Genomic DNA, 26,343 nt, shown 5'->3' on the forward strand with positions numbered 1-26,343 from the left:
CACTCTGCCTCTCCCATTGCACACTAGCCCTGCCACTAGGAAACTGACCTCCAGCTTCACAGGGGCTCTGGTCACAGTCCCACTCCCATCCCTTGCCAGCGACAGACAGGTTCAGGATTCCAGTCAAACCCAGTAACCCAGAGGACAAGTCAGGAATGACAGCATGACCTAATTTGAGCCAATGAAATTCAAGAGAACCTTAGCTGGGGGCTTCTGGGAGAAGTCCTGGAGACATTATTGAGCCATTGAATTTCCATTTAGAGAACCCAATACATTTCCTTATTGTTCAAACTAGCTGGACCTGGGGTTTCCATTGTTTGTAGTGGACGACATCCTGAATGAGACGTCTGAGTTACGGGATTTCCACAGCTGTCTACTTCCTGGAGTCCTCACGCCCAGTCCCTACATTGCAGCTAGAGATGACCGTAACATATGAGCAGTGACGCCCATCTCCCCTGTCACTGTCATTATTTGTTTGCATTCAGTCGCTCCAACTGACAGAGAAGGCTGTGAGGGCAGGGGCCATGCCCGTCCATCCTTGGCCCAGCTCCCAGCGCAGGGTAGCATGTACCCCTCCAGCTTTTGCTGTGGGAGGCTGGTGTGGGAGTAGATGAGGATTCTGTGGACAGGAACATACCAGGAGAGTGCCTTAGTGTGCAGGAGTCACCTTCAAGGGGCAGCTCGGTCCTGCCCTTCAAGCTGCTGGGGAAGGGGAACCATGGCCTTCCTGTGGGTTCTGCACTTGGCTTGGAGATGTCAGGCATTGTGGAGAGGCCCTGGCCCTGGCTGCATGGCCCTGGGCAAGTCCTTCCCCTCTCTGTGCCTCAGTCTTCCCAGCTGTATAATGGGGAGGGGACCGGACTGTGTCACCAAGGATTTTCCAGAGCTTTTATTTTATGGCTATGACTAAGCTGTAACTGTGGGCATCGGTCTGGGGATGTACAGTGACCCTCATGGGACAAGCTAGTGGGAGAATAAATGATTGGATGCTGGGCATTTGGTTCCACATGGCCAGGCCCGTCACAGATGTCACTCAGAGGCCAGCGGGGCTGTTGCCTCCAGAAATTGAGAGAGATGGGACTGTGGGGGGCAGGATGGGCTTACAGGCTGGGGGTGGTGAGGGGGTCCAGCCTGGACGTGCTCAGGGCCCTTCTCCAGGCTGGCTCCACCACCGACCAGCTGGAGGAAGCCACGTTGGCTGGCCTCAGCTCTTCCACCCGACATTGGGGATGATATCAATGCCCTCGTGGCTCAAAGGAACAGTTGTGAGCTCAGAAGAGGGTGCAGGTGTGAGAGGATCAAATTCAGGGAAAGACAACATTGACTGAGTGCCCGTTTTGTCCCAGGCATGATGTCATTTAGGTCTTACAACTCTCTGATAAGGGTCTTTAGCTTATTGAGGCAGAAGCTGAGGCTCAGCTACTTGCCCCGGGTTGAAGAGGATGTGGAGGAACTGACTCGGGGCCAGTCTGCTCCAAGCCCACGTCCTCACTCATGCCCTGTTGCCTTCTCCCTGGAGGGCTTTTCCCTGAAGGCAGGGGAGGGGACTGGGGCCAGGACAGGCATGGTTTTCAAATGGGGGCTGGTTCTGATGGACTGGGAGAAGGAGACTTGAAATACTGTGTTGAGAAGGATTCTGAGGCTGTCTAGATTTGTGGGAAAGGGTGCAGGGATTGATTTGTGATGTCTGCTCTGGGTGAGGGAAGTGGAAGAAGCAGGATAGGAGACACATTTTGCTATTCCTGGTTAGATCTTGTTAGGGTTTCTTCTAGGCCTAGGAAACTGGTCTCCGAGGTGACTCCCCACATTCACATTCAGCAGAGACAGGACCTAGAGACTGAGCTCATTCTCCCCTGGGAGAGGGAGGAGCAGGAAGGGTGGACTGGTTGGGGTCAGGGCTGGCCTGGGAAGGCAGCTCTGGGACTCCCTTGGGGCTGGGTCAGATACTCACCCTGGCCCCTGGAGGCAGGAGTGAGCATTGTGGTGGGGCAGCAATAGCTCTGGGACAGAAAGCGTTGAGGAAAATGAAGTTGGGGGCTGCTGGGGGGCAGGCGCCGACACCAGCACCGGGAGGCTCCCAGGGGTCCTCTGGCCAACCACCCTCATTTTGCAAATGAGGACACTGAGCCCCAGAGGACTGCCTTCATGGGGTTCATGATGTGTTTTACTTTAAGTTTAAAAATGTGGGATGTGCTGGGTTGGCGGAAAGTTTGGATTCAAGAAGAACGGGGCCCGAAGCCTGGCCTTGAGCATTTCCTAGCTTTAATGTGCTCGGTTGTCATGGGGTGTTTGGAGATCAGAGCCCCTGTTTATTGGGGCCTCTGGATACCACCCCACTTTACAGACCCAGAGCTGGGCTCCAGAGGCGTCCTGGGCAGCCTGCCCACACTGCGGGGGTCACATCCCCGGGCCCATGTGGACTGTGAGCATGGACGAGAGAATCCCTGGTGAATGACTTCAAATTCCCAGGGGATCTGATCCAGGAGGTCTGGGTGGGCCTTGAAAATATGACCTATTTTTTTTAATCTTCACCAGAGGACTTATATATTAATCTCAGAGAGAGAGGAGGGGGTGACTGTGGGGCAGGGGGTAGGGAGAGAGAGAGAGGGAAAACATGGGAGAGATGGGAAAAAACATTTCTCTCGATGGGAGAGAGAAACAGAAAAACATGGATGTGAGAGAGAAACGTCAATCGGCAGCCTCTCTTGCGTGCCCTGACTGGGGATCAAACCCACAACATTTTTGGTGCACGAGACGACGCTCCAACCAACTGAGCCACTCTGCCAGGGAGAGAAGGTGACAGCCCCCTTTTGAGCAGCCCCCTCCCACCCACCGTCTCTAATGCTGGCTCAGAGTGCCTCAGACCATGTTTTCAGAAATAGCACTGGCTGTGCTTTCTACAAACCCCAGCTGACAGCCCAGATTTAGAAAGTTCAGGATAATATTAAGGGCATTCTCATAATAACAAAGTGTTACATTTAGCTCACTATGTGCCAGCCACTGTTTTCAATACTTAGCATATTTTAATTCATTTAATCCTCACTCCGAGCCTCTGAGATAGTAACCACTACCACCCCCATTTTACAGATGAGGAAACGAGTTACGGAAAGCTTCAACAACTTGCCCACAGCCCCGTATCTGGTGGCAACCGGTTAGCCAACTTAATTATAATGACCCTTATTTTTCATCTTGCTCCTGCGTCCACCTGCACCCACACTCCCCTGCACATGGGGAGGTGGCCAAGGAGCTTGTGTGCAGGGACGCAGAGAGCCTCGGATGCAAGTTTGGGCTGCTGAGAGGTCAGGCGGCCCCCAGGTCTGTTCCAGAGACGGAAGATCAGTCACTGGCTTTGCCTGGAGCCCCAGCCAGGTGTCTAGATGTAAATCTTGGCTGCGAGCTCAGGGAGGGAGACCGGAGGGCAGCGCCTGGCTGAGGCTCCCAGGAGCTGGCAGGTGTGTGTGTGAGGGCTCCCACCCAGCAGAGCCAGTCTCCCTTTCCAGGTCCAGGACCCCACCAGGACCCTCTGGGGCTCCTACCTTCTTCCCCTGGGTGGCTCCCATGGCACGGAGTGGGCACCAGGCTTGGGTGGGCCTCGGGGGCCAGGCTGGGGGTCCTCCCTGCTGGTGTTGGCCTCAGGAGCTGGGGCCAGAGGGGTTCCCTGGGCCAGGGCCCCCAGTCCTCTTGCAGCTCATTCTCCTCAGGCACAAAGGCGGCTTTCACAGCTGCGCCCCAGCCTGGAGCTCCTCAGACAGGCTTAGGGCGATTGGTCTTGACAGCAGGGCCTGATGTCCCCAGGTGGCCCACACAGCCTCTGGGAGTTTCTGTGGCAGTCACCCCCTAGACCTCTGCCTCTCTCTCGAGAAGGGAAACTGAGGCTGCTGGGATTGGGAAGCAACGCAGTCCTGTCACTGCGCAGTCGGCAGGCAGCTCAGGCACAGCGGTGACATCTGGCTGGCCCAGTGGGGAAGGACTTGGCCTTCTTGCCGGGCTGGGCACTGCTCAGCAGATGGGGCCCAGAGAGCGGAGGCTGCGTGGGGTGGCCGGTACATGGGGCTGGAGGGGTGCGAGGGGATGTAAGCCTCAGACTGGAGAAGCCATTAATAAGAGGTCTTTGAAGACATTCGTGGCCTGTGGCCCGGGCTCTCCGGGAGCATGGACTCTTGACAGCAGAATACTCCATTCAAGGGGCAGCGGGCCGGGCGGGAGGGCTGGGGGGCAGGCGGCTCTGAACTCAGGCCAGGAAAATATCTGGAGGCCAGATTCCAGGCCAGGGGCCAAGTTCTCAAAGTACCCCCTGGTAGTCCCCTCCTCCTCACTCGAGCCAGCCCTTTCCTTCTCTTTGTCGCCAACTTGGGGCAAGATTAAGGCTGGAATCTCATTGGCTGCAGCTCTGTTTCTCACAGTTGTGTGGCCCAGGGCACATGATTTAACCTCTGTGAGCCTCAGTGTCTTCATCTGTGTGTGAGGTCAGACAATCTTTCCTTACAGGGTTGCTCCGAGGGCTGAAAGGGGAGGGTGTGTGTAGCTGAGGCCGTCGTTTTGTGGCAGCGAGTATCAGACCATGTCATTCCCCGTTCTATAATCTTCCTTTTGCCCAAAGAGGGATAACAATGGCCCCACCCCATGGGGCTGGGAGGAAAAAATGAGGCAGTTCATGTGAAACTCTGCACTAGCATCTTTGGACAACAGCAGTTCCCCATAGAAGTTGGGTACTGCTGTTACGGTGCTGTCTATAATGCTGTTGATAAATCCTCTGCCGTTGGCAAGTCCCAGGTAACCAATCCATGAAGCTTAGCACCTTTCCCAAGAACAGGCCGGGCAGGAGAAACTAGTCTCCTTTCCCTTTCTTCTGGCACAGTGCCTGGCCCTCGGGCATCACGACAATTTGTGAAATGGCAGTGTGGCAAAGAGTCAAGGGTTAGGTGTCCTAGGTCCGACTTCGCCCATGGTTCACAAGATGACCTTGTTCACAGGTCACCTCTGACCTCACCTCCCTCTTACCTGATCCCCTGATAGGTCCTGGATCTTACCACCTTTCCCCTTGCCTCAGGACCTTTGGACTTACTGTCCTTCCTGCCTGGGACGTTTCCCATCTCCCTTGATTCCATTTTTTGAAAATTGCATAATCTTCCTATCCTTCAGGACCCATGATCATTTCCTCATAGAAACTTTCCCAGACTCCCCTGTGCAAAGCAGCATCCTGGGCTTTCTGTTTATTATGTTCAGTAGCATTTATCAGAAACTAAAATGTTTCTGTGTTCATGTTTTCCGGCCTGTAGTGGCAGACGCCCAAAGACTGAGACGTGCTCTGTTCCAGTCACGGCATGGTGTGGCCACTCAGTAAATGTTGCTGAATGGATGAGAAGGGGACGGAGGATTAAATGAACAGCCTGAGTATGCAGAGTGCTTCGCACAGCCCTGACTCGTCACTGGTGTCCCGCAGTTGTCGTCCTGTTGTTACTGTTGTGGCCGTGTTTCCCTCAACACCCGTGCCCCCTGCAGCAGAGCAAACTGTGGCTTCTTCCTTCCGTCCCTTCTTCTGGGTCCAGCCCCTGCTGCTGCTGTTCCCTGTTCCTTTTCTTTCTGTCCCAGTCATGGCTGGGGCACGGCTTCTGATTTCCTGCACTCGAAAGAGCATCCCCCAAACTGTAAAGGGCAGTGGCTAAATGGGCCATCGGCCAGAGCAGTGAAAGCCCCGGAGACCAAGCTCCTTCGGCAGCTGTCCCAGCAGTGTCCACTGGCTTGGCTCTTGGTGGGATGGGAGGAGATCAAAGGATTTTTACACATTGATTAATTTCCCCCCACCTGCTTGGAGTCCTGCTGAAATATGACTTACTAGCTGCACTGAAAGCCTGGTTGACTGGGTTCCTCATTTGGCTGAAAGTCTGAAACCAGGCTCTTGGCAGGATGTGGGTTCAAAATGCAACATTTGAACCCCATGCCTTGGGCAGGAAAGATGGGGAGGGGTGGTCTGGGAGCCTGGCCTGGGGCCTGGCACAGAGGAGGTGCTGGGAGCACAGACACAATGATTTAGGAAGTGACAGATGGTGGTGAAGGGTCAAGGACCAGCGGGTATTCTAGGTCCTGCTTTGCCCCGTCTCACTGCATGGCCTGGGCACAGCCCTCAGCTCCACTGTCTCCATAACGGGGATAGACCTCTGCTCCTTCCTGACCCATAGCCTTGTAGAAGGAAGCAAGCCTGAAAACTCTGGGAGGGTTTTGAAGAAGAGCTCCACATCTCTCAAACTCACTCCCTCTCCACTTCTCCCTAAAGTGATGGTGGTGAACATGGAGAACGTTGATTCCAAGGTTCTGAGCAATTTTCAAATGTCTTTAGAAGCCTTCAGGAGGTAGAGGAGGAAGTGGAGGGGAAGGAGACAGAGGGGGAAGGGGAGGAGAGAGGACGAGAGTATTTCTAGGGCAAGTGTTTCTGAGAAGTCTGTAGTGATGGAGATGCACTGGGATTCCAGTCCTTATTTTGAGGCTTCTTAGCTAAGTGACTTTGGACAAATCACTTGACCTCTCTGAGCTTCATTTTCCTCACGTGTGAAAGGGAATAACAATGGCTGCCTATCCCATGGGCTGTCAGGATCAAATGAGGTGCTGTACGTAAAACTCTGTGCAGAGCATCTTTGGACAACAGCACTTCTCCCTAGAAGTTAGGTGCTGCTGTTACAATCCTGTTAATAACAGTGATGGTAAATCTGCTGCCCATTGGCAGGTCCACCGTGACCAATCCCAAGAACTGGGCAGACTCCAGAAGCCTGGCCACTCTTGCCTTTCTGTCTTGGGCTGCCACCTACTGGCAAGGACTAGATTTACAGCCGCTGCAAAGAGTTGGCCCTGCCTGAGGGAACAGATGGATACACTCCCCTCATCGCCCATTCACCCTCCTGGGGAGAGAGGAAAGAAAGACTTGTTCACCAGAAGAGGGTAAGGAAATACAGGCCCCAAATTCTGAGGCCATGAGTAACTTGCAGAGATTCCTGAAGTCTTGCCCACCCCGACGATGAGAAAGTCAGTCCCCAAGTCTTGTTCGTTTTACTTCCTGAATGTCCCTAGGACTGGCCCTCCCTTTTCCATCCCCGTGCCATCTCCTGGTCCCTGCCACCACTCTCTCTCCATGGATGAGGTCGGCCTCCTCACTCGCCTCCTCGCCTCTGTTGATTTCTTCACTCAGCAGCCAAGAGGAATTTTTTTAAAACTGCAAATCTGATCATGCCGCCACCCAGCTTAAATCTCTCAGTGTGTCCTTGTGGACCCTGGACAAAGTCCAAGCCCCTTTGCTCAGGCAAAAAGGCCTTTCAGGTCTCACTCCTGGGCACTCAACCCTTCTCACCTGCCCTCTGCCCTTCCAGGCCTTGTTCATGCTGTTCCCTTGCCTGGCACACTCCTCCTTCCCCTCCTTGTCTGGCGAACTCCTATGCATTCCCAAGGCTTCCTCCAGGATGCTTTTCTTGATTCTGCAGTCCTTCCTCCAACAAATGCTTACCAAGCTACATTGTCTCTTGATTTGTGTCCTTACCCCACCCCCCAGACTATGGGCTGGGACTGTGCCTGCTTTTCTTCACGACAGTGCCTCCAGTGCCTACCTAGGTGCTGACATGTAGCAGGTGAGTAACAACTGTTGAGTGAGGAAACTGGCTCTTAACAGGTAATAGACTCAGTGATACAGACCACTCCCTACCGTCTACAGCCACTTCTTGGACTCTGACCTGCTCCATCCTGAACTGAGCTAGTTGAAAATGATATTGAGTCTGACAGGGGTTGGCCACTCTGCAACGCTCATCCCAGGGGGCCCAGGGTGGCTGCCTCTAGAATGTTATCTCCTGGGTGGCTTTTGGTGATAGAGCTGACAGTCGGGTTTTTCCATAACTGTATCTGGAGGCAGATCCCCTGAGCCACGGCCCACAGTCTCAGCCTCGAGGTCCCCAGAGAGCAGCAGCAAGTGGCCTCTCCCACAGGCTCCGTGGCAAGGGCAGCATCCTCACTCTGAGCTCTTCCTTGTCGAGAACGGACCTTTTAATGACAACAATTCCTGCAGACCGGCAGTCTTGTCCCCTAGTCCAGACCCCCGTTAAGTCCCATGCAGGGGCCGTGCCCACTGCCTCATCCCATTGACATTTTCTCAGTTTTCTGTAAAGTGCTGTGCAATGCAGCTTCCAGAAAAGTGCTGTGTGTCTTCTCTTCTGACCACCCACATCCTTTTAAAATAATGGCCACTGAAACCAAGGGTCCTGTGCCTTCGATTAAATTTAGTTTTAAATTCTAGCTCTAGAAATCATCTATCTATCTATCTATCATCTATCTCTCTATCACCTATCTATATGTCTGCCTGTCTGTCTATCTATCTAGTTATGTCTATCTTTCAGAGACCTGGCCTTTCCCTCCATAATCAGCAACCCCCAGGGCAGCAGAAAACAGTAGTTGGTACCTGACTAATGGTCACAGGTCTGGACCCCTGATAGGCTAAAGATAGCATCTTGACCTAAGCTGTGGTTCAGCTCCTGAGCTCTAAGGTAGAATGATCCCCTGGCTACTTTTCCATGGGATCAGACAGACTAAGAACTGTCCTCAAAACCTGAAGAAAAGATTCATCACCCTCACCTCACCTGTAACCAATCAGCAACCAGCATGCTCCTGAACCCCTAGCCCAAGGTGCCTTGTGACTGTGCCCCACATAACCTGTAACCTACATGCCATCTGGGAGTCCTGTCTTCAGAGCATGAGCTCACTGTCTCTGCATTGGCCAACTCAACATTAAACTATTTTTTCTTTCTACACTGCAAATTCCTGCGTGTGCATTTCTTTGGGCCAGTGTGCACAGGCAGGTGGACTCAGAAAAGATATTGGGGTCTCAGTAAGACCCTTGCCAAGGGCTTTGCCTACCTCCTGGCCATGAACTCTTGTTGGCATTTCTTATAGTTCTCTTCTAATTTAGTAAGGCAACCTTGCTTGTTAAGGAAAGAATTCAAATAGTTCATGGCTGTAGAGAAAACTTCCTGCTACCTTCATGCCAGAGTGGGTATCTGGTCAGATGTTATTTATTTATTCATTTCTCTTTTTGACGACTTTTGGTGGTGTGGCTATTTCATCATATTTAATGCCCAGGAGCCCCTGAGGAACTGACATGACCTCCCATTTACCAGGGGGGACTGTGTCTCAGAGAGGTGGCATGATGTGCTCACCCAGCTAGCAAGCGGCAGAGCCAGTGCCCGGCTGGCCTTTCTGTTGGCCACACTGCCTGGGGTGGGTAACCACTGGTCAGACCAGGAGTGAGTCAGCTGAGAGAAGAGGATGGCTCAGTCAGGGTCCTCGGCCTGCAGAAGCCCCCCGTGCCGCTTTACTCAATTAGTTTTGGGGTTGGGAAGGAAGGCACTGGGGGTCAGTGGGGGGTCTTTTGCTCGCATCCACTGTCTGGAGCGGGCTGAGGGCCTGGTCACTTGGAACAAAATGGAAAGAATGGAGCAAATTTGCTTGCTTATGCAAACCTGCCAGGCATTGTTGACGTGGGTGTCTGTGTAAGTGGCTAGTTGGGGCTGTGAGCAATCCCACTTTTAAGCCTTGAGTGTGATTTACCAGTGATTGGGGGAGGAGGGGCATGTGGGAAGGGCCAAGTGGTTGGCTGGGCTCCTTTGTCAGCCAAGCCTGTTCCATGGGTTCTGTCAGGCTTTTCCCGCTGATCTTGACCCTACTGCCATGGCAGCCCATGTCCCAGCCCGTCATGGCCCCTGTCTAAGCTCTCACGCTCTGTTCGCTTCGACCCCAGATCCCCTCAGCACATTTGAAGCCCTGCCTGTCCCCCAGGGCTGGGAACAGGGAGCCCTCACCAATGGAACGCACAGGACTTCAGCTTCTGCTGTTCCACTGCTCAGGCATTTGCACTGGGGCTGGGCATCTTCTCGGGAGCCTTGGGGCCTGGACACGCTCCAGGAGCCCAAGTGCTAGTGCTCTCTTCGCCCGGGATTTGGTCCGGGGCCCCTGGTGCTTCTCAGAGACTTTGGGGTCTTAGCACCGTATCCCTTGGGTCTCATCACTCCCAGGGGCTCAGGTGGCTGGTATCAGTACCTCTCGGCTAAGGGCTCTCTGTGAAGCTAAGAGGATTACTCTTCTCTACAAAGGGCAGAGGAGAAGGGCCTGGGGATTCCCCTGGGCCCCCACCCTAGCAGCTCTCCAACAGTGACTGATGGGAGGTGGTGCATAAAGACGCTGCCTGTCCCTGAGAGATCTCAGGGTGGGTGCCGTACACTGATTCCTAGGGGCGCCGTGGGTTAGCGCTGCTCACTCACAGCACATCCTTTATTGGATCTTTCTCTTCCCTGTCTACTTCCCCAGGCTCCTATTGGTGTTTTCTAGAATCACTTCTCAAATAAATCCCAGGGGCTGCTCCCGAGGAACTACACGAAGACAGCTAGAAAGTTCTCCCTAAGCCTGCCTTTCCGCCCTGACTACTCTCCCTCCCCACCGCCATTTCCCGTCCCCTCCAGCTCCCACTCTAACAGCAGGTGCAGTGTCCTCTGCGTCCAGCGTCCAACCCTGGGCTCTGTTCACGTGGGTCTCATACCCTATGCTGGGGACCGCGGGGTTTTTGCGCCTGAACACAGATCTATGAGGTCAACCTCCTTTCCAGCTGCAAACCTGGTGCCAGAAGCTGTTACCAACCTGTGCAAACTTGCTGCCCAGGTAATCCCAATCTAGACCTTTCCGATCACAGGGAGGAACGTGCACACAGAGTTTTCAGAAAGTTCATTCAATATCAGCATTAATAAAGTTTAATTCTGCCTCGTGTGGGCAGCCCGTCCTTTCTCAGGGACAGAGACCCTGAGGCAAAGCCCACCTGTTCTCTCCACAGACAGCGGCCCCAGGAGGACTCTCTGAGGCTGGCCATCTCCAGGTAGGACAGTGCCTCAGCTAAGGGGAGGCTTTTGTTCCTGGAAAGGGGAAGTGCACAGATGCGCAGAGAGTGCAAGGACCCTCGGCGCTCCTCACCGCTGCAACAGGTCTCTCCGTCCCTCATCCCCGCCGTCCTTCAGCTCCAGCCAGTCCACCGGGCGCAACCTGCAACCCGGGGGGAGCTGCAGCAGCCCTAGAATAGCTTCCTGGGCACACAGCCCTCCAGCTGTAGCATCTCTGGCCAGCCCTCATATTTGTTGGTGTTGGGGTTGTTCTTTATGAACTAGGGAGTGAGAGAAGAGGGAGAAACAGACAATGGGGGAGGCTGTTCAGGACTCACACCTGCATTTACATTGTGCTTTAAAAACTAAATGCTTTCACTTACTTCATCCTCACCATTGCCCCAGGTGGGGCAGTGTTGGATGTTACCAGTCCATTTCACAGATGGGCACATTGAGGCTCATAGGGACTGGAACTTGCTCAAGGATTCAGAGATGGGATCAGAGCCTAGTCACTGTCTGTCATGGGGGGTAGGGCACTGAGGATAGGGGTGGGGCTGCAGAGTTAGCCCCCCTGCCAAATTCTACATCAGTCCTTCTAGAATACCCAAAATAATAATAATAACAATGAAAAGGGCATCATAGCAATTATTGAATGCTTGTGCTATGCCAGGCACAAGGTGCCTTATGTATTTAATCCGCACAGTAGCCTAAGTAAAGCTTACTATTGTCATCCCATTACACAGATGGGGAAACTGAAGCAAAGGGGGCCTGCTTGTGGCCACCCACGTGGTACATGCACAGTGGAAACACTGTCTAATATTGTTGAATAATAATAATATATAAATAATATATAAAGGAAATAAAATCAGTTAAGATTGTCTTTAAAATGCCCAGGCTTAGTGTATGAAAGAAAAGCGTCACTGTGGCGAACCCGTGGGCGGAAAGAGTAGATTCCAGACGCTGCTTCTCCAGAACCCCGTTTCCCTTGTGTGGGAACAACCACACGGTGGCTTTATGACATCACCATCTTTGGTTCATTTCGGGGGGATGGGTCCCAGAAAGCTGATCCTAAATTTCAGGTAAAGAATGATGCTGACTTTCTTCTACGTATGTGCTTCCCCTTTGCTGTCTTGGACCAGTTTTGACGGGTCCAGAAGCTGTGCTTTGAGGAGGAACAGTGCCTGCCCTACGTGCTCCTGGACAGTCCTGTGCTCACCCCTCCCCTGGGGCTTCCCGCGGGGACCTGCTGGAGACCCCGGCCCGGCCTCCTGTGCTCTTCACCCAGAGGGTCCTTTCCTTTCACTTCTAGCACAACGTACGTTGCGTTATTTCTTGCTTTTTAAAAAGTAATTTCTAGCCTTGGCTGGTGTAGCTCAGTAGACTGAGCTTCAGATGATCAAAATATACTCAAATTTCTCATATATATTTGGCCTGCAAACTAAAGGGTCACCAGTTCAATTCCCACTCAGGGCACATGCCTGGGTTGTGGGCCAGGTCCCCAGTGAGGGGTATGCTAGAGGCAACCACACATGTTTCTCTTCCTCTCTTTCTCCCTCTCTTCCCCTCTGTCTAAAAATAAATAAATACAGCCTTTAGAAAAGAAGTAATTTCTAGTTACCTCTCTTAGAAACACATGCATACCAACCAGGCCCACGTTTTCCAGACAAAGCAAAACCCCCTGCAGCCCCATTGTGGTTGCCCTCCCTGGCTTCAGCATGAGGCCTCTAGGCTCTGTCCCTGCTCTGCCTCCGCAGCCCCTGCCCCTCCAGGCTGCTGGTCAGGTGTCTGATCGTTGCAGCCCTCCTCCCAGCCTTCCCAAGGTTCCCCTTCTGCAGTGCTCTCCATGCTCAGCCAGGGCGGCCGTTCTGGAAATGGTCAGGACGGGAAACACTTGTCTGTGAAGGCAGCAGACCCGGACAAGAAATCCATCCGCATCACTGAGACCAGAGCAAGCTGGTTAAAACCCCTCCAGGGCTTGGGATCCTCTTCTGTGAGATGGGATGGTAATTGTAACACCTACTTCATGTGGGTGCTAATGTAAGACCCTTCGGGGAACTTGCTCTGGGGCTTGCTCAGAGCAAGTGCTTGCTGAGTGCTAGGCTTTCTTATTATCCATCTGCTCTTGTCACTCTCTCTCTCTCTCAAGCTTCCCATGGCTCCCCACAGCCTTCAGGACAGAGTCCAGGCCCTTTAGTGGTCCTGTGTGTCTGAATCATTGATCCTTAGCTTCCCGTCTTGGATCTGGGCAGAGCTGAACCTTCTTCCTCCTGCTGGGAAAGGCCTGGCCAATTCTCTCGGGTTTCAGAATTGCTCTGAGCTGGGAATGTGCAGATGGGGTCTGCCCTGGTCGAGGGGAGAAGAGGAAGTGTTTCCCTGGGGCCCCCAACCCCCTGTCAACTCCCCCTTCCTCCTGTGAGCACTCCTCAAACTTCACTTCTGGGGGCCTCCCTGACTCCCTCTCCTCGGGCTGCCCTGGAGAGTGGCTGTGAGCTGCAGATTGTGGACCCCTCCTGACTCCTTCCACATACTCAGGTGGGCTCTCCTCTGTCCCCTTCTTGGGGCAAGTTCACCCTCTCCACAGGGAACTTAGAAGGGGCCTCAAGCTCCCCTAGCCCAACCCCTCCCCTCTTTACAGCTGGGGAGAGCTGGGCCTGGAGGGAGGAGGGGCTTGGCTAAGGTGGGGCCAGAAGCCAGGCATTCTGACCCTGCTCTGGGCTCCCCTTCTCACGCACAGGCTTCCTCTCCACCTTCCTTTCTCTTTCTTCCAGGCCTCACTTTCCTTGTACCCATCTTCTCTCCTTGTCCTCCTTTTTGGCACTTACAAATCTATGCGTTTACATATATTTCTGTGAAATGGTCAGGCCACTTCCCACTGGGGAATTAGCCAGTTGGACCAGCCTGACCTCTGGGCTGGAGGACAGCCAAGTGGCCCTCCCCACACCACCATGCGTATCCTCCCCAAGCCACCCCAGTCCTTGTCCATCTGTCCCTGACACTGCCACCCTCACTGGGATGGGGAGGCTGCCAGGAACCCACCTGCTCAAAAGGGCTGTTACTCCTGATGTCTTTTGCCCCTAAGAAGACCCAGCTGTCCCGGAAGCCCAGTTGCTTGGCGTAGGAGCTGCCCAGGTTGGAGAAGAGCCCCCGGAGCTCATCGGTCATTCTGCAGAGGACAGGAGAGGATGGTCAGGCAGCGGGGTGGGAGAAGGGCGAGCTGCTCAAGCACTGGAACCCCCTTGGCCACGTGTGACGAAACCTGTGGGGTCACCTCAGGAGGAACAGGGTGGGGGGCCAGGACTACCCCCCGAAGGCCATGCAGGGGAGCTGGAGAGGTGGTAGGGCAGTTTTGCTTCTGTTTACAGATGTAACACATGCTCATTTGGAAAATATTGAACATCACAAAGTAAATAAAAATGACAGTCTCATTCCCTTGACATAATCATTGTAAAGTTTTAGTATAGTTTTTCATGTCTTTTTCCTGTTGTGGGATCATACCAACTCTTTCATAACCCGCTTTATAAAAAAAACCTTACCTGAAGATATATTCACTGAATTTAGAGAGAGATGAAGGGATGGAGGGAAGAAAGGAGAGCGGGAGAAAGAGACAGAGAGAGAAACATCAATAAATTGTTTCCTGTACGTGTCCTGGCCTGGGATTGAACCTGAAACCCAGGTATGTGTCTTGATCGGGGACCAAACCTGTAACCTTTTGACAGGATGACACTCCGATCAACTTAGCCACCCAGCCAGGGCTGCCTACCTTTTTTCCCCCCCACTTAATACTATAGGATGAACACCTGCAACTAACATAAAAATGTGTTGAATGCAAACCGTAATAAAAAATAAAAAATACTGAAGGATAAGTATTCTCCCATGTCCTTAAGTATTTTCCCCATTGCCACTTTGATGCAGTCTGTCTTCTTAGGTATGCGTGAAAACCTGTCCCATATACCTCCTGTCATGACTTCCGTAGCTGGTCTGTCATATTGGACAGGAGAGTGCGTCCAGTTTTCACTGTTGTAACCGAGGCTGTAATAAACCTCCTAGAACATCTCTTTATGCACTGGTCTGATTGTTTCCTTAGGAGAAGTTTCCAGAAGACGGGGCTAGTGGGGAGTTAGAAAGGGATGGAGGGTTTAGAAGATTTGGTCCCTTCTCCCTCTGGAGTGGCAGAGAGAGTTTCCCCACTTACTTGGTCCCTGGGTCATCGTAGGAGGCCACTAGCACCAGCATCTCCTTCGTGATTTCTTTAAGGAATGTCACCAGGAGTGTAGGATCTGGGGGAGGAAGGAAAGCAAGGTGCTGGTCACTGAGGGGAGAGACTGCTGGCCGTTCTCATTCTCTCCTACCGCCCTCCTGATCCAGGGGTGGCCCAGGAGGCTGACGCTGAGTTCCATCTGCTGCTCAGGGCCCAGTGGGAGGTGGCATGGCGGGGTGGAGGTGTGCGGGCGTCCTCACTCAGGTGGTCTGGGGGTGGTGCTGAGATTTGAAAGTCTCTTGGATGACCCTGATTTGCAGCTAGGGGTGAGAACTATTGGTCTACGGGCCATTAGGGACTTTCTCCCAGGGGACTGAGCTCAGTCCTTTCTCAGGAGCTCCGGGCTCTTTGCACACCCAGCTGCCTCCTTCTCTACTGGTTAGGAGCCTAGTTTGTTTGTACTGACTTATTAATTTTTTTAATTAAAGTATAGTTAACACATAATGTTATATTAGCTTCACGCATACAACATAGTGATTTGACATTTATTACTTAACAGAGTGATCACCACGAGAAGTCTTGACCATCTGTCACCAGGCAAAGTCGTTGTCATGTTGTCGACTGTACTCCCTGTGCCACACATCACAGTCCCGTGACTTCCGTGTGTTACAACTGGGAGTTTGTTCCTCTTACTGTCCTGCACCTTCACTCGTCCTTCCCACGCCCCACGGCCGTCAGCCGTCAGTGTGTTCTCTGTGTCTGGGCGTCTGTTTCTGTTCTGTTTTGTGTGTTTATTTTGTTTTGTTTTTACATTACAGATATAAGTGGAATCATATTGTATTTTCTCTTCTCTGTCAGACTTATTTCATTTAAGGTAATATCCTGTAGGCCCATCAATGTTGTCATAAATAGTAAGATTTTATTCTTTTTGGGTGTTTCCAGCCAAGATGGGGGCATAGGTACATTGGCTTTGCTTCCTTGCACAACCAAAAGAAGTATAACAACCAATTTAAAAACAAAAAAACAGCCAGAATTGCCAGTAAATCAAACTGTATGGAAGTCTGACAACTAAGAAGTTAAAGAAACATTCATCTAGACTGGTAGGAGGAGTGGGTGGGAAGCCAGGGTGGAAAGGACATGTGACAAGGTGGTGGCTGGTGGACTGGAATATCCCACGCTTGTGTGTGGGTAAACTAGGAGGAACAACTGGGGAGCAAGAGAGACTGTGCAACCCCGGGTTCCAGCACAGTAAACTAAAGCCTTGAAACCTCTGGCTGTAAAAACCTGTGGGTGTTGAGGTGGGAGGAGAAACTCCCAGTATCACAGGAGAGTCTCTTGGAGAGATCCATGGGGCCTAGAATGTACACAAACCTACCCACCCAGGAATCAGCACCAGAAAGGGCATAATCTGCTTGTGGGAAGCAAGGGAAGTGACTGGAAGAAGGCCAAGAGCTGAGCAAGCGGCATTGTTCTCTCTCTGACCCCTCCCCCACATAGAGCCCCACAAGGCAGCAAAGTGGGTTGCCCCTCCCTGGTGAATACCTAAGGCTCCACCCCTTACAACATAACAGGTGTGCCAAGACAAAGATATATGGCCCAAATGAAAGAACAGATCAAAACTCAAGAAAAAGAATTAAGCGATGAGGAGATAACCAACCTATCAGATGCAGAGTTCAAAACTCTGGTAATCAGGATGCTCACAGAAATGATTGAGTAAGGTCACAAAATAAAGGAAGAAGGGAAATAAAAAAATACAGGGAACCAACTGTGAAGGGAAGGAAACTGGGACTCAAATCAACGATTTGGACAGAAGGAAGAAATAAACATTGAACTGGAACAGAATGAAGAAACAAGAATTCAAGAAATGAGGAGAGGCTTAGGAACCTCTGGGACAACTTTAATGTCCCTACATCTGAATTATAGGGATACCAGAAGGGGAAGAGAAAGACCAAGAAATTGAAAAGTTATTTGAAAATATAACAAAGGAAAACTTCCCCAATCTGGTGAAGGAAACAGGTATCCAAGTTCTGGAAGCTCAGAGAGTTCCAAAGAAGTTGGGCCCAAGGAGGAACACACCAAAACACATCATGATTAAATTACCCAAGATGAAAGATAAGGAGAGAATCTTAAAAGCAGTAAGAGAAAAGGAGACAGTTACCTAAAGGAGAGTTCCCATAACATTATCAGCTGCTTTCTCAAAAGAAACCTTGCAGGCAAGAAGGGACTGGAAGGAAGTATTCTGAGTCATGCAAAGCAAGGACCTACATCCAAGATGACTCCATCCAGCAAAGCTATCATTTAGAATGGAAGGGCAGACAAAGTTCTTCTCAGATAAGCTCAAGTTAAAGAAGTTCATCATCACCAAGCCCTTATTGATGAAATGTTAAAGGGACTTATCTAATAAAAAGAAGAAGATCACAACTGTGAATAGTAAAACGACAACAAACTCACAACTATCAACAATTGAACCTAACACCCCCCGCCCCAAAACCAGAAACAAACTAAGCAAACGACTAGAACAGGAATGGAATCACAGAAATGGAGATCATATGCAGGATTATCAGAGGGGAGGGGGAGGAGGGAGAATGGAGGAAAAGTTACAGGGAATAAGAAGCGTAATTGGTAGGCACAAAATAGACAGGAGGAAGTTAAGAATAGTATGGGAAATGTAGAAGCCAAAGAATTTATATGTATGACCCACAGACATGAACTAAAGGGGGGAATGCTGGTGGGAGTGGGGTGTAGGGTGTTGGGGAGTAAAGGGGGGAAAATGGGACAACCGTAATAGCATAATCAATGAAATATACTTAAATAAAAGAAAAAAGATTTTATTCTTATTTATGGCTGTGTAATATTTCACTGCGTATATATACCATATCTTCTTTAGTCGTTCATCTAGTGATGGACACCTAGGTTGCCTCTATATCTTGGCTACTGTAAATAATCCTGCAATGAACATAAGGGTGCATATGTCTTTTTGGATTCCTTTGGAGGGCATGCTCACTGGGCTGTGGGCAACTGGAGTCTCAGAGAGAATGTTAGGCTCTTGCAACTCTCCGACTTACATCACAGAGCAAAGCTCTATTGCATCTTTTACACCATCCTGCACCATGAAAAGTCTGCATCTGACAGAGAGCTAACCTAGTTGTGAGGGGGAGGGCCATCAGCTCCCCACCCCCTTCTGGGACACTGATTCGTTTCTGTTGTGCTTATTTTTATGACCAAAAAGCAATAATGGCTAAGCATAGGGTGATGATGTAATTTCCTTTTAAGATACACTTATTTAGGTTAAAAAAGTGAGCTGATTTAAAGGAAAATACTAATAATGCAGATGGTTCTCTGGACATGGTATAACTCGTGCAAGGAGCTCTTGAATGGTTGGTGTGTGGGCAACACCGGCCTAGTGGTAAAGCAGGGGCTACATCTGCAAAACGAGGAGGATTAATAGTTTCGCTCGTAGCGTTTTCATAAAGATCAAATGTGACAATGACTCTGGGCATATAGTCAGTGCACTATAGTGGGATTATGTACAATTACTAGCAGGACGGGCTACATGATTTTAGGGATCCAGTGCAAGATGAGAATGTGGGGCCTTTTGTTAAAAAAATTATTAAGAATTTCAGGACTGTGATGGCGGAACAACCAACGCAGTATATGTTTCTTTTAAGTTCAGGGCCTGTGTGACTGCCTGCCCACAGGCCACTCCCCACGAGGCCCCCTGATTCTTAGTATTCTGTGGGGATGTCAAGGACCCAGGGGAAGAATCAAGGCCCCTGAGCAGGGCTGGCTGCCAACCAGTTCAGTCACACAGTGTCCAGTCAATGACCACAGTGGCCCTGTTAGTGAAATGGCCCTTGAACTCCCGAGATAAGAGTTCTGAAAGTACCATGCATTCATTAGTGGGTGTCAAGGTCTGGCTCTTGTCTGGGGTGGACAGTGGATGTTTGGAGAAAAGGACGTGTGCCTTCTGTTCTGACCTCTGTCTCCTGTGGGAAGGGCTGCCTTGCTCTCACCATGATTTGGTTCCTCATTCCCCATCAGCCATGGTTACATCCAAGTTTATAGTAAGACACTATAAAACTTAGTTTCATCTTTTTTTAGTATATGTGCTGCTGAAGCGAGCACCTTAGTTTCATCTTTTAAATTACTTTTCCCCTTTTCATTCTGACAGATAACTTCCTTGCTTCTGAACCAGGAGGACAGAGTGAGGGAGGAGGGAATGCAAGGGAAAAGACCGAATGAGCTTCCCCAGGCCCCTCCACCAGACAGGCTGGTCCTGCCCACCAATTATTGCAAGTGATTTAGTCCTCACATCAGCCTTATGAAGTGGACATCTTAGTTACTTCTATCTCATAGGTAATGAAATTCCTGCACCAGAAAGGGCCTTGCTTGCCTGCGTGTGGACATCCAGTCTTCCCATGTAAGCTCCATCCATGCCACCCTCCCCTTCACAGCAACAGTGACCCCTTAGGTCCTGGGGTGGGCCTGCAGTTTGGGGCACAGGTCTGAAGACATCTGCATGGGCCCTAGGGCAGGCTGCAGATGGGATGCTGCTGGAGGACAGCCATCGTGGGGCTCTGGTCCCAGCTGCTCATCTGGAAGGGTGCTGCTGTAGAGCACCTTCCACACACGCCCCAGCTGCCATGTCCGGGCAGCAGACTCCCATTCCCACTTTCAGCCCCTCCCCTGTTCGCAAATCCCAGAGGCTCCCTGCTCTTTGCTGCCTGGTGGCTTTCTCCCTTCTTGAGCTAGTGTGTTTAGGCGGGTGTAGTAAGGCAGGTTTTCCCTGGAAGTGGAGGCAAAGATGGGGATTGAGGGGAGAAGGAAGCCAGCTGATTGGTGAAAGCAAAGCCCCTTTCACCAATCAGCTGTTGAGGAACTGGGGTGAATGGTCACATGCCCAGCACCCTGGGATGCCCGAGCCCATAGCTGGCCTGTGACTGAAGGCACGTGGAGGGAAACAGTTGGGCTGGGCTCCAAGAAGTGGGCTAAGCTGAATTCATTTGTCCCATGGAAACCAGTCCTTGCAAAGCCCAGACCTTAGCCTGGCTGCAAAGGGCCACCCTGCTGCTTGTCATTGCTTGCTGAGGCCCAGGACTAATTCCACCAGTTTGGGAGATGTCAGAGTTTTTGGACAGAGTCCTGCCCCACCCTCAGCTGCTGGCAGGAACTTATATGTTTGGATTTCCAGCCCAGGTAAGTCAGTGCCCTGTTGTCTGGCTTTGCTCAAAGCAGGGAGGACTGTGACTTCCTGAGGGGGGATCTATACATGGGGAAGCTCAGAAAGCAGGTCTGTGCAGAGAAGAAAAGACAGCTGCAGAAAGAGAGCTTGGAACCTCACAGCTGTCCTCTCTGGGCCTTGGGAGGCCCTGTCCTGTCCTCTGGCCCACTACAGGCCCCTGTGGCCTGAAACACCCTTTGCCCAGCAGAGCAAACCCAGCCGTTTACCTTGCCCTTAGACTCCAGGTGTACACATGCCTGACCTCCAACGCCAGCACGGGCACTTCTTTGCCTGAAGATCTTTGGCCTCCACATCCACTTTGGCGCCCTGGGACAGGCCAAGTGTGGGAAGTGCCACAGAATTAGGGGTGGGAGTCCCCAGCGCCCTTGCCCCTCTGGGATACCTCTGAGGCACGTATTCGCTGCTGGCTCCTGAAGTCTCATTGCCTGCAGTGTTCAACCACTTGCTAACACACCGTACCGGCTGCTTTCCTCTCCCAGTCTCACTTCTCCACTGATATTTCCTGAGATCACCTCCTCTCCAATAAAACATGTCACTTGAATCCTTGTGTCAGGATCTGTGTCCAGGAGAGTCCAGGAGCCAGTAGAAAGGACTTTCCAAGGCAGCAGGACTGCATGAACCCTCACCCTGCCTCTTTCCGGTAGTCTTCTGTGGAAGCAAGAGCCAAGCCCTCTGGCACCCCGGTTGCCCCCACACTACAGGAAGCTCAGCCCACACATGGCCTCGTGGCCGACAGAGCGCTTACCTCCAGAGTACATGTCGAAAAAGCCATGTCTCAGCACTGTTCCCGTGGATCCTAAGGGATGAGAAAACAACAATTATTTGCTCTAATAGGTCATTCTGCCTGTCATTTTGTGGAAAATGAGTACTCTGTTGTTTAAGGTCTAGGAATAGAATAATAATGGAATAAAATCATAGGAAGCATGCAGGATTAAGCAGGTGCCCGATAACTATGGGGCTGATCTGAGAGGCACAAGGACATGGTAGAAAGGGTCCCTGGAAGTGAATTGCATTCGAGCAGTCTGGGTCTGTGTGCTGCCTTAGCACTGCCTAATGAACAGCCCAGCAGTTTTACCTCACTTTTTGCATCTGAACAATGGGCTGTGGGAACTGAATAAGATGTACTTAAAATAGCATGCAAGACACAATTTAGTGTCAAAATAGTAATGAAAATAACTACAATTGTCATCATTATTCCCACCAAAATAGGCAAGCTACAATTTGAGTCCTCTAGCTCTTGGAGGGAAAGATATTTTCAGTGGGTTGAACTGTACTCGGTGCCCCAAGTTCAGTAATTTCGATTGCCCTTTGTGGGTTTTGCAAATGGTGCAAGAGCTACAGGGAACGAGGTGTTCCGGAGAAAAAGTGCAGTTCTCACTCTCTGCCACTAGATGGGGGTGTTGCAGAGGGGATGGCAGTTCTACGTCTCACCTCGGGTCCCTCCCCCTCCTGTGGTTTGTGGAATCCTGGGGAGCAGTGAAGGGGTGGGGATGGGGGTTGGGTTGAGGGTGGAAGCTCCCATTGCAGAAACCCTCCCGGATCCTTCCAGTCACTAATTTCCAACCCTCTGGGACGTTTCAACTGGGGATTTTGGAAGGGGGGATAGGAACCTGTTAAACTGAGATGTGTATTTGTGGATTTTTCTGGAATTAAGGGAAGGAGATGTAGTTTGAGTAGCTTCTCAAAGTAATCTCTGCCCGCTAAAAGGTTAAGAACCGTGAGTCTTTAACAATCCTTTTGTTGGAGTGATTTCTCAGACTTCCCCATAGCTGGCACACAGTAGGGGCATACATCCTTGGAGACAGGTCTAGTCTAGGGAGGGAGTTAAGTGGACCGATTAAGACCTGGAGCTAGCCAGATCCAGGTTAGAATCGGTGTGATTCTGTTGGCTGTGGAACCGTGGGCAAGTTGCCTAACCTCTCTGAGCTTCATTGCTGACCTGGAATGCGGTGCGGTTTCTGAGCATGGTCCATCCTAGTGTGGTGGTGAGATTAAATGAATATAGCTCGCTCATAGTAAATGCTCAAAAAATGTTAGATTTTAGTATTGTTGGTGGCTGTTTTGTCTTTGGGCTTTGTGAGGGCTGAGGAAGGAGGCCTGGTCTGAGCACATCTCATCAGAGACTGTCCCAGAGGGCTTCCCCGGCAGAGGCCACTTGGGTGAAGAGAAAAGCAGCAGGTTGCAGCCAGGCCAGCCGCAGGCTGTTGTCAAAATTGGTTGAGTACACGAATGAAGATGTGCAGTCAGCTTTGTGACCTCGTGTTGTCCCTGTGGTTTTGTGGGTGCTGGCGTGAACCCCAAGGAGAGGTGTGTCCTTCTGGCACAGGCACACAGGCAGGGGCCCGGCTGGACTGCGGCGTGACCTGGTCTTTCTTTCTTCTGTTCTCACAGGCCAGCCAGGCCCCCCTCCTGACACTGCTGCTGACCCAGGGCGCCTGGAAGGAGCTGAGCTGGTGCTGGGAGACCAAACGCACAGCACGCCAGTGGGGGCTGCCTGGGCGGTGGGTCAGCAACTCACCATTCACCAGGGCGATGTTCAGGCCCCTGCCCACGTTGTCTTTCACAGGGCTCATGATCCTGAAGAAGGAAAGCAAAACAAAACACAACAGTGAGTCCCGAGTGTGGAGTGAACCCTCTGCTTCCGCAACTCTGGAGCTCCAAGAGGGCCCACAGGGCGTGATGCATCCGGAAGCACCCACAGTGATTTGGGCATCTGTGTTCCTCCTGGAAATGATCGGTGGGCTGTTTTCTACAAGGAGTCATTCATGGCTTGTTTGGACCAGAACACTCTGCTCCGAGAAGGGGGAAGATCCCTGCCTGGGGCTCTCAGGTCGGGGAGGCAGGGCCAGCCCAACTCCCCAGCTTGAGGAAGGCAGAACCCAGAATGTCACTGTTATCCTCTGTGGTGTCTGTGACTCCCCACGTGGAGCCCGACTGTGTCCCTGTCTGCCCAGTGTCCTCACTCTGTCTCCTGGCATCCCTTGGGAAAACGGTTTTCTCTGTCTCAGGCCATGTGGTTCTTAGGACTGACCTCTTCCCCAGGCTTGGACAGCAGAGCACCCTGTGCCACTGGCCGCAGTGACAGGGCCAAGCACAGCCATTCTGCCCAACCCAGCCAACGAGACCCTGTCTGGGGACCATTACAGGGACGATTCAGATGGAAAGCTCTCTTTCCCATGGGGTGCTAGCTTGGGATAATGCGTCAGCCTGCTGTGGCCTCCCTCCTTTCCACACGATGAAGCCTATTTTCAGTAGAGAAAACAATGTAATGACAGAGAAAAGCAGAGCTGAGGATGGTGTGAGAGGGAGCCCTGATGACATGGCTTGAACTCCTGGATGCAGCGGGTCCTGAAGCCCACCGCCTCTGGCCTTTTAGGTATGTGAACCACTAAGTTCCTTGCTTTGTGTAAGTGAGTTGGAGTTAGGTTCAGAATCCTGACCCAAACCCCCCACCTCTGGCTGCTTCTGTAGGATGAACTTTCTATCCCATGGCCTTTACTCTCTTTCTCTTACATTTGCAAGTCCCGGCACCTCCTGGGTTCAGACTTTGATGCCTAGATCTTGATCTTGAACCCTCCCCATAGGCATCCGCCTTCAAAAGAAGCCCAGCAGCTTGGCTGCCACACAGGCCTGAGTCAACTCCTGGCTCTACCAGCAGTTAGCTGGGTGACCCTGCCTGAGCCTCAATTTCCTCATCTTTACAAAGGGAATAACTATAGCCACACCCTGGGAGTGTTGAGGGATTGAATAAGATGATGCTGTAGGCAGTTAGGTAGGTGCTGGCAGACATGGGTTATTGTTATTTGTGACTCAATCACTGAGAGTTAAAGGAAGCATGTGGAACGTCTGGGCTGGTCTCAGCTTCTGCTCCTGAAGCCTCTGAGTTAGTTGATGAATGAAGGAATGGCTGAAACCAAAGAAGGGAACATAGGAGTCCCTCTGGTACTTACATGTGGTCTTCGAAGCACACGGAGGGGCCCACGACGTTGGCGGCCCCACTGAGGATTTTAAACGCAAAGAAGTTGTTTGGGCAGGGCTTGCCGATGTCACACTTGTTCCTCACGACCCCTGGGGAGGGAACAGACCCACCTTGGTGGCGGCAGCAGTATGTCAGACCACCCCAGAATACGTTGTGGGGCCCTAGCCCCACACAGTGCCTGACTCAACGCAGGCCCCTGCTGAGTGCATGTGGAGTGATGAGTGGTGGTGATAACGGGGTCGTTGTGATGAAGAGATTCTCTTGAGAACATGTCTCTGGGGTCACGGCAGCCTTTTGAGCTCCCCTCGTCCAGAGAGGCCCCTGTTGACAACCTCCTGGGGCCCTCGCATGGTGGGTAGGAGGGTCTCTCACCAGTGGGTTCCCTTGGGCAAGTCTTCGACCTCCTTGTCTGTGAAGTGGGATAACTACGGTGGCTGCCCCACTGGGTTCTTGTGAGGAATAAGTGAGCAGAGGTTACTGTTGACTATTCCTCTTCTTATCATCAACTAGGTGTCACTTGTGTCTTGAGCACCTACCGTGGGCTGGACCCTGGGAGACAACAGGGACGAGGCAGGCAGTGCTGGCCCTCTCTCTCAGTGCTTAGCACGGTCCTCGGAACCCACGGAGGGCTCACTATGTGGCACCTCTGTTGAGACCTGCGTCCTCACCATATGGCCCTCATAGCGCCAACGCAGGAGGCTGATGAAAGGTGGGCCCGTAGGTGGGATCCCCAAACACGGCTGCTGAGCCACTCAGCCCTCAGCAGGCTGTTGGTGAGCTGAGACATCAGCTTGTGCGCCCTCAGCCTGGCAGGTTCTAATTTATACTAATGGGTGTTTTTAACACAACTTGACAGTTGTGAAGGTAACACTAGGGAGGACTGATAAACATGGAATTAAAGAAGATTCACCTGCCAAGGGAGAGCGGTAGCTGGGCAGCCTCTCTCCCATCTGGCCCCTGCGCCGGGCGTCTGGCTGAGCTGTGCCAGTGTGAGCTGGGAGCAAACCCACGGGCTTCCTCGGGGAAGTGGGCCCACGCCCAGGACTTGCTGTGTGCTAGGTACAGGGGTGAGTGCTTTCTATTTATTATCTTGTGAAATCGTTTCAATAGCTTCTGTGCCTGGCACAGAGTGGGCACTCAGGAAGTGTTCACTGGATGACCACGAAGAGTTTTTGGGTGGGGCTGGGCCCAAGGCCAGGCTGGGCCCAAGGCCAGGAGGGCTGCTGTGGTCAAGGTGAGGATCATCTCCAGCACCTTTGCCAGTTCATGGAAAGTCTCTATGTGAGTCAGGAAAAAGTGCCCCTCTGAGCAGCACAGCCCACTGGTACCAGGCTTGGCAAGCCCATGGCGCCCCTGAGTAGGAAAAGAAGCCCCTTCCCAGGAGTGAATGCAGCCCATGCCAGGGCACCCTGCTGTCTTGGGCTAGATTTTGGTCTCCTTGGCTGAGTTTGCAGACTGGCTGATCTGAGCAGAGTGCCTGTCCTAGGCTGTTTGTCCCCTCACCCTGAGTTTCAGCACACCCACCTGATGGCCATAAACAGAGCTCAACCAGGACCTGATCACCAGAGGGAGGGCTGGGAGTGGAGACACGCCTGGGTGGCTGTTCAGGACAGAGTGTGTGCCCAGGCCTCTGGCTCAGAAGAGAGAAGGATGGAGACAGGGACAGAACCCTCCACAAAGCGGCCCAGCCTCTGCTGGTGGGGCCGGATGAGCAGGAGGCTCAGGAGGGGGTCCTTTTATGAGTCTTGTAGCCCCACCTCTGACTGCCTGCCCCCTCACAGAGAGGGCGGTTTACTCTCGAGACTAGAGGGTCTCACTTATGCTGGCAGGGTTGTTCCAGGCCTCAGGAACCACCTGAGAGTTTGCCTGGACCCTGATCAATGGTAGTTAAGTCTGGTAAACCTGACGTGCACAGGTCGGCTTAAGCAGGCTTTTCCAGAATTGATTTTCTGACCATCCAGCCTTCACAGTCAAGCTGAGGGATGAAGGGGATGATGCTTAGGGGCCCAGTCACTGGGATGTAGGGGGT

The 26,343-nt window shown here is 51.9% G+C and overlaps 2 protein-coding genes across 3 annotated transcripts in view; both read right to left on the reverse strand.

Annotated features, from left to right (window-relative positions):
* FAM107A (family with sequence similarity 107 member A) overlaps positions 1–4,013 on the reverse strand; it is a 56,476-nt gene extending 52,463 nt beyond the window's left edge. Inside the window, exon 1 of the mRNA XM_037040802.1 lies at positions 3,537–4,013. Within this exon, the coding sequence (XP_036896697.1) occupies positions 3,537–3,560 (24 nt within the window). The 5' untranslated portion in view covers positions 3,561–4,013. The remainder of the gene's footprint in view (positions 1–3,536) is intronic.
* Positions 4,014–10,745: 6,732 nt separating this feature from the next.
* Positions 10,746–26,343, reverse strand: part of FAM3D (FAM3 metabolism regulating signaling molecule D) — a 33,670-nt gene continuing 18,072 nt past the window's right edge. For both annotated transcript variants that reach the window (XM_037040807.1, XM_037040806.1), the window contains exons 5-10: positions 24,286–24,403; positions 22,854–22,912; positions 21,081–21,131; positions 15,088–15,172; positions 13,932–14,058; positions 10,746–11,176 (exon numbers count right to left, since the gene is read on the reverse strand). In XM_037040807.1, the coding sequence (XP_036896702.1) occupies positions 11,087–11,176; positions 13,932–14,058; positions 15,088–15,172; positions 21,081–21,131; positions 22,854–22,912; positions 24,286–24,403 (530 nt within the window). In that variant the 3' untranslated portion in view covers positions 10,746–11,086. The remainder of the gene's footprint in view (positions 11,177–13,931; positions 14,059–15,087; positions 15,173–21,080; positions 21,132–22,853; positions 22,913–24,285; positions 24,404–26,343) is intronic.

The sequence above is a fragment of the Sturnira hondurensis genome, unplaced genomic scaffold (assembly GCF_014824575.4).
Source record: "Sturnira hondurensis isolate 20B ecotype Veracruz unplaced genomic scaffold, ASM1482457v3 Scaffold0002840, whole genome shotgun sequence".
In the NCBI taxonomy this organism is placed as follows: domain Eukaryota; kingdom Metazoa; phylum Chordata; class Mammalia; order Chiroptera; family Phyllostomidae; genus Sturnira; species Sturnira hondurensis.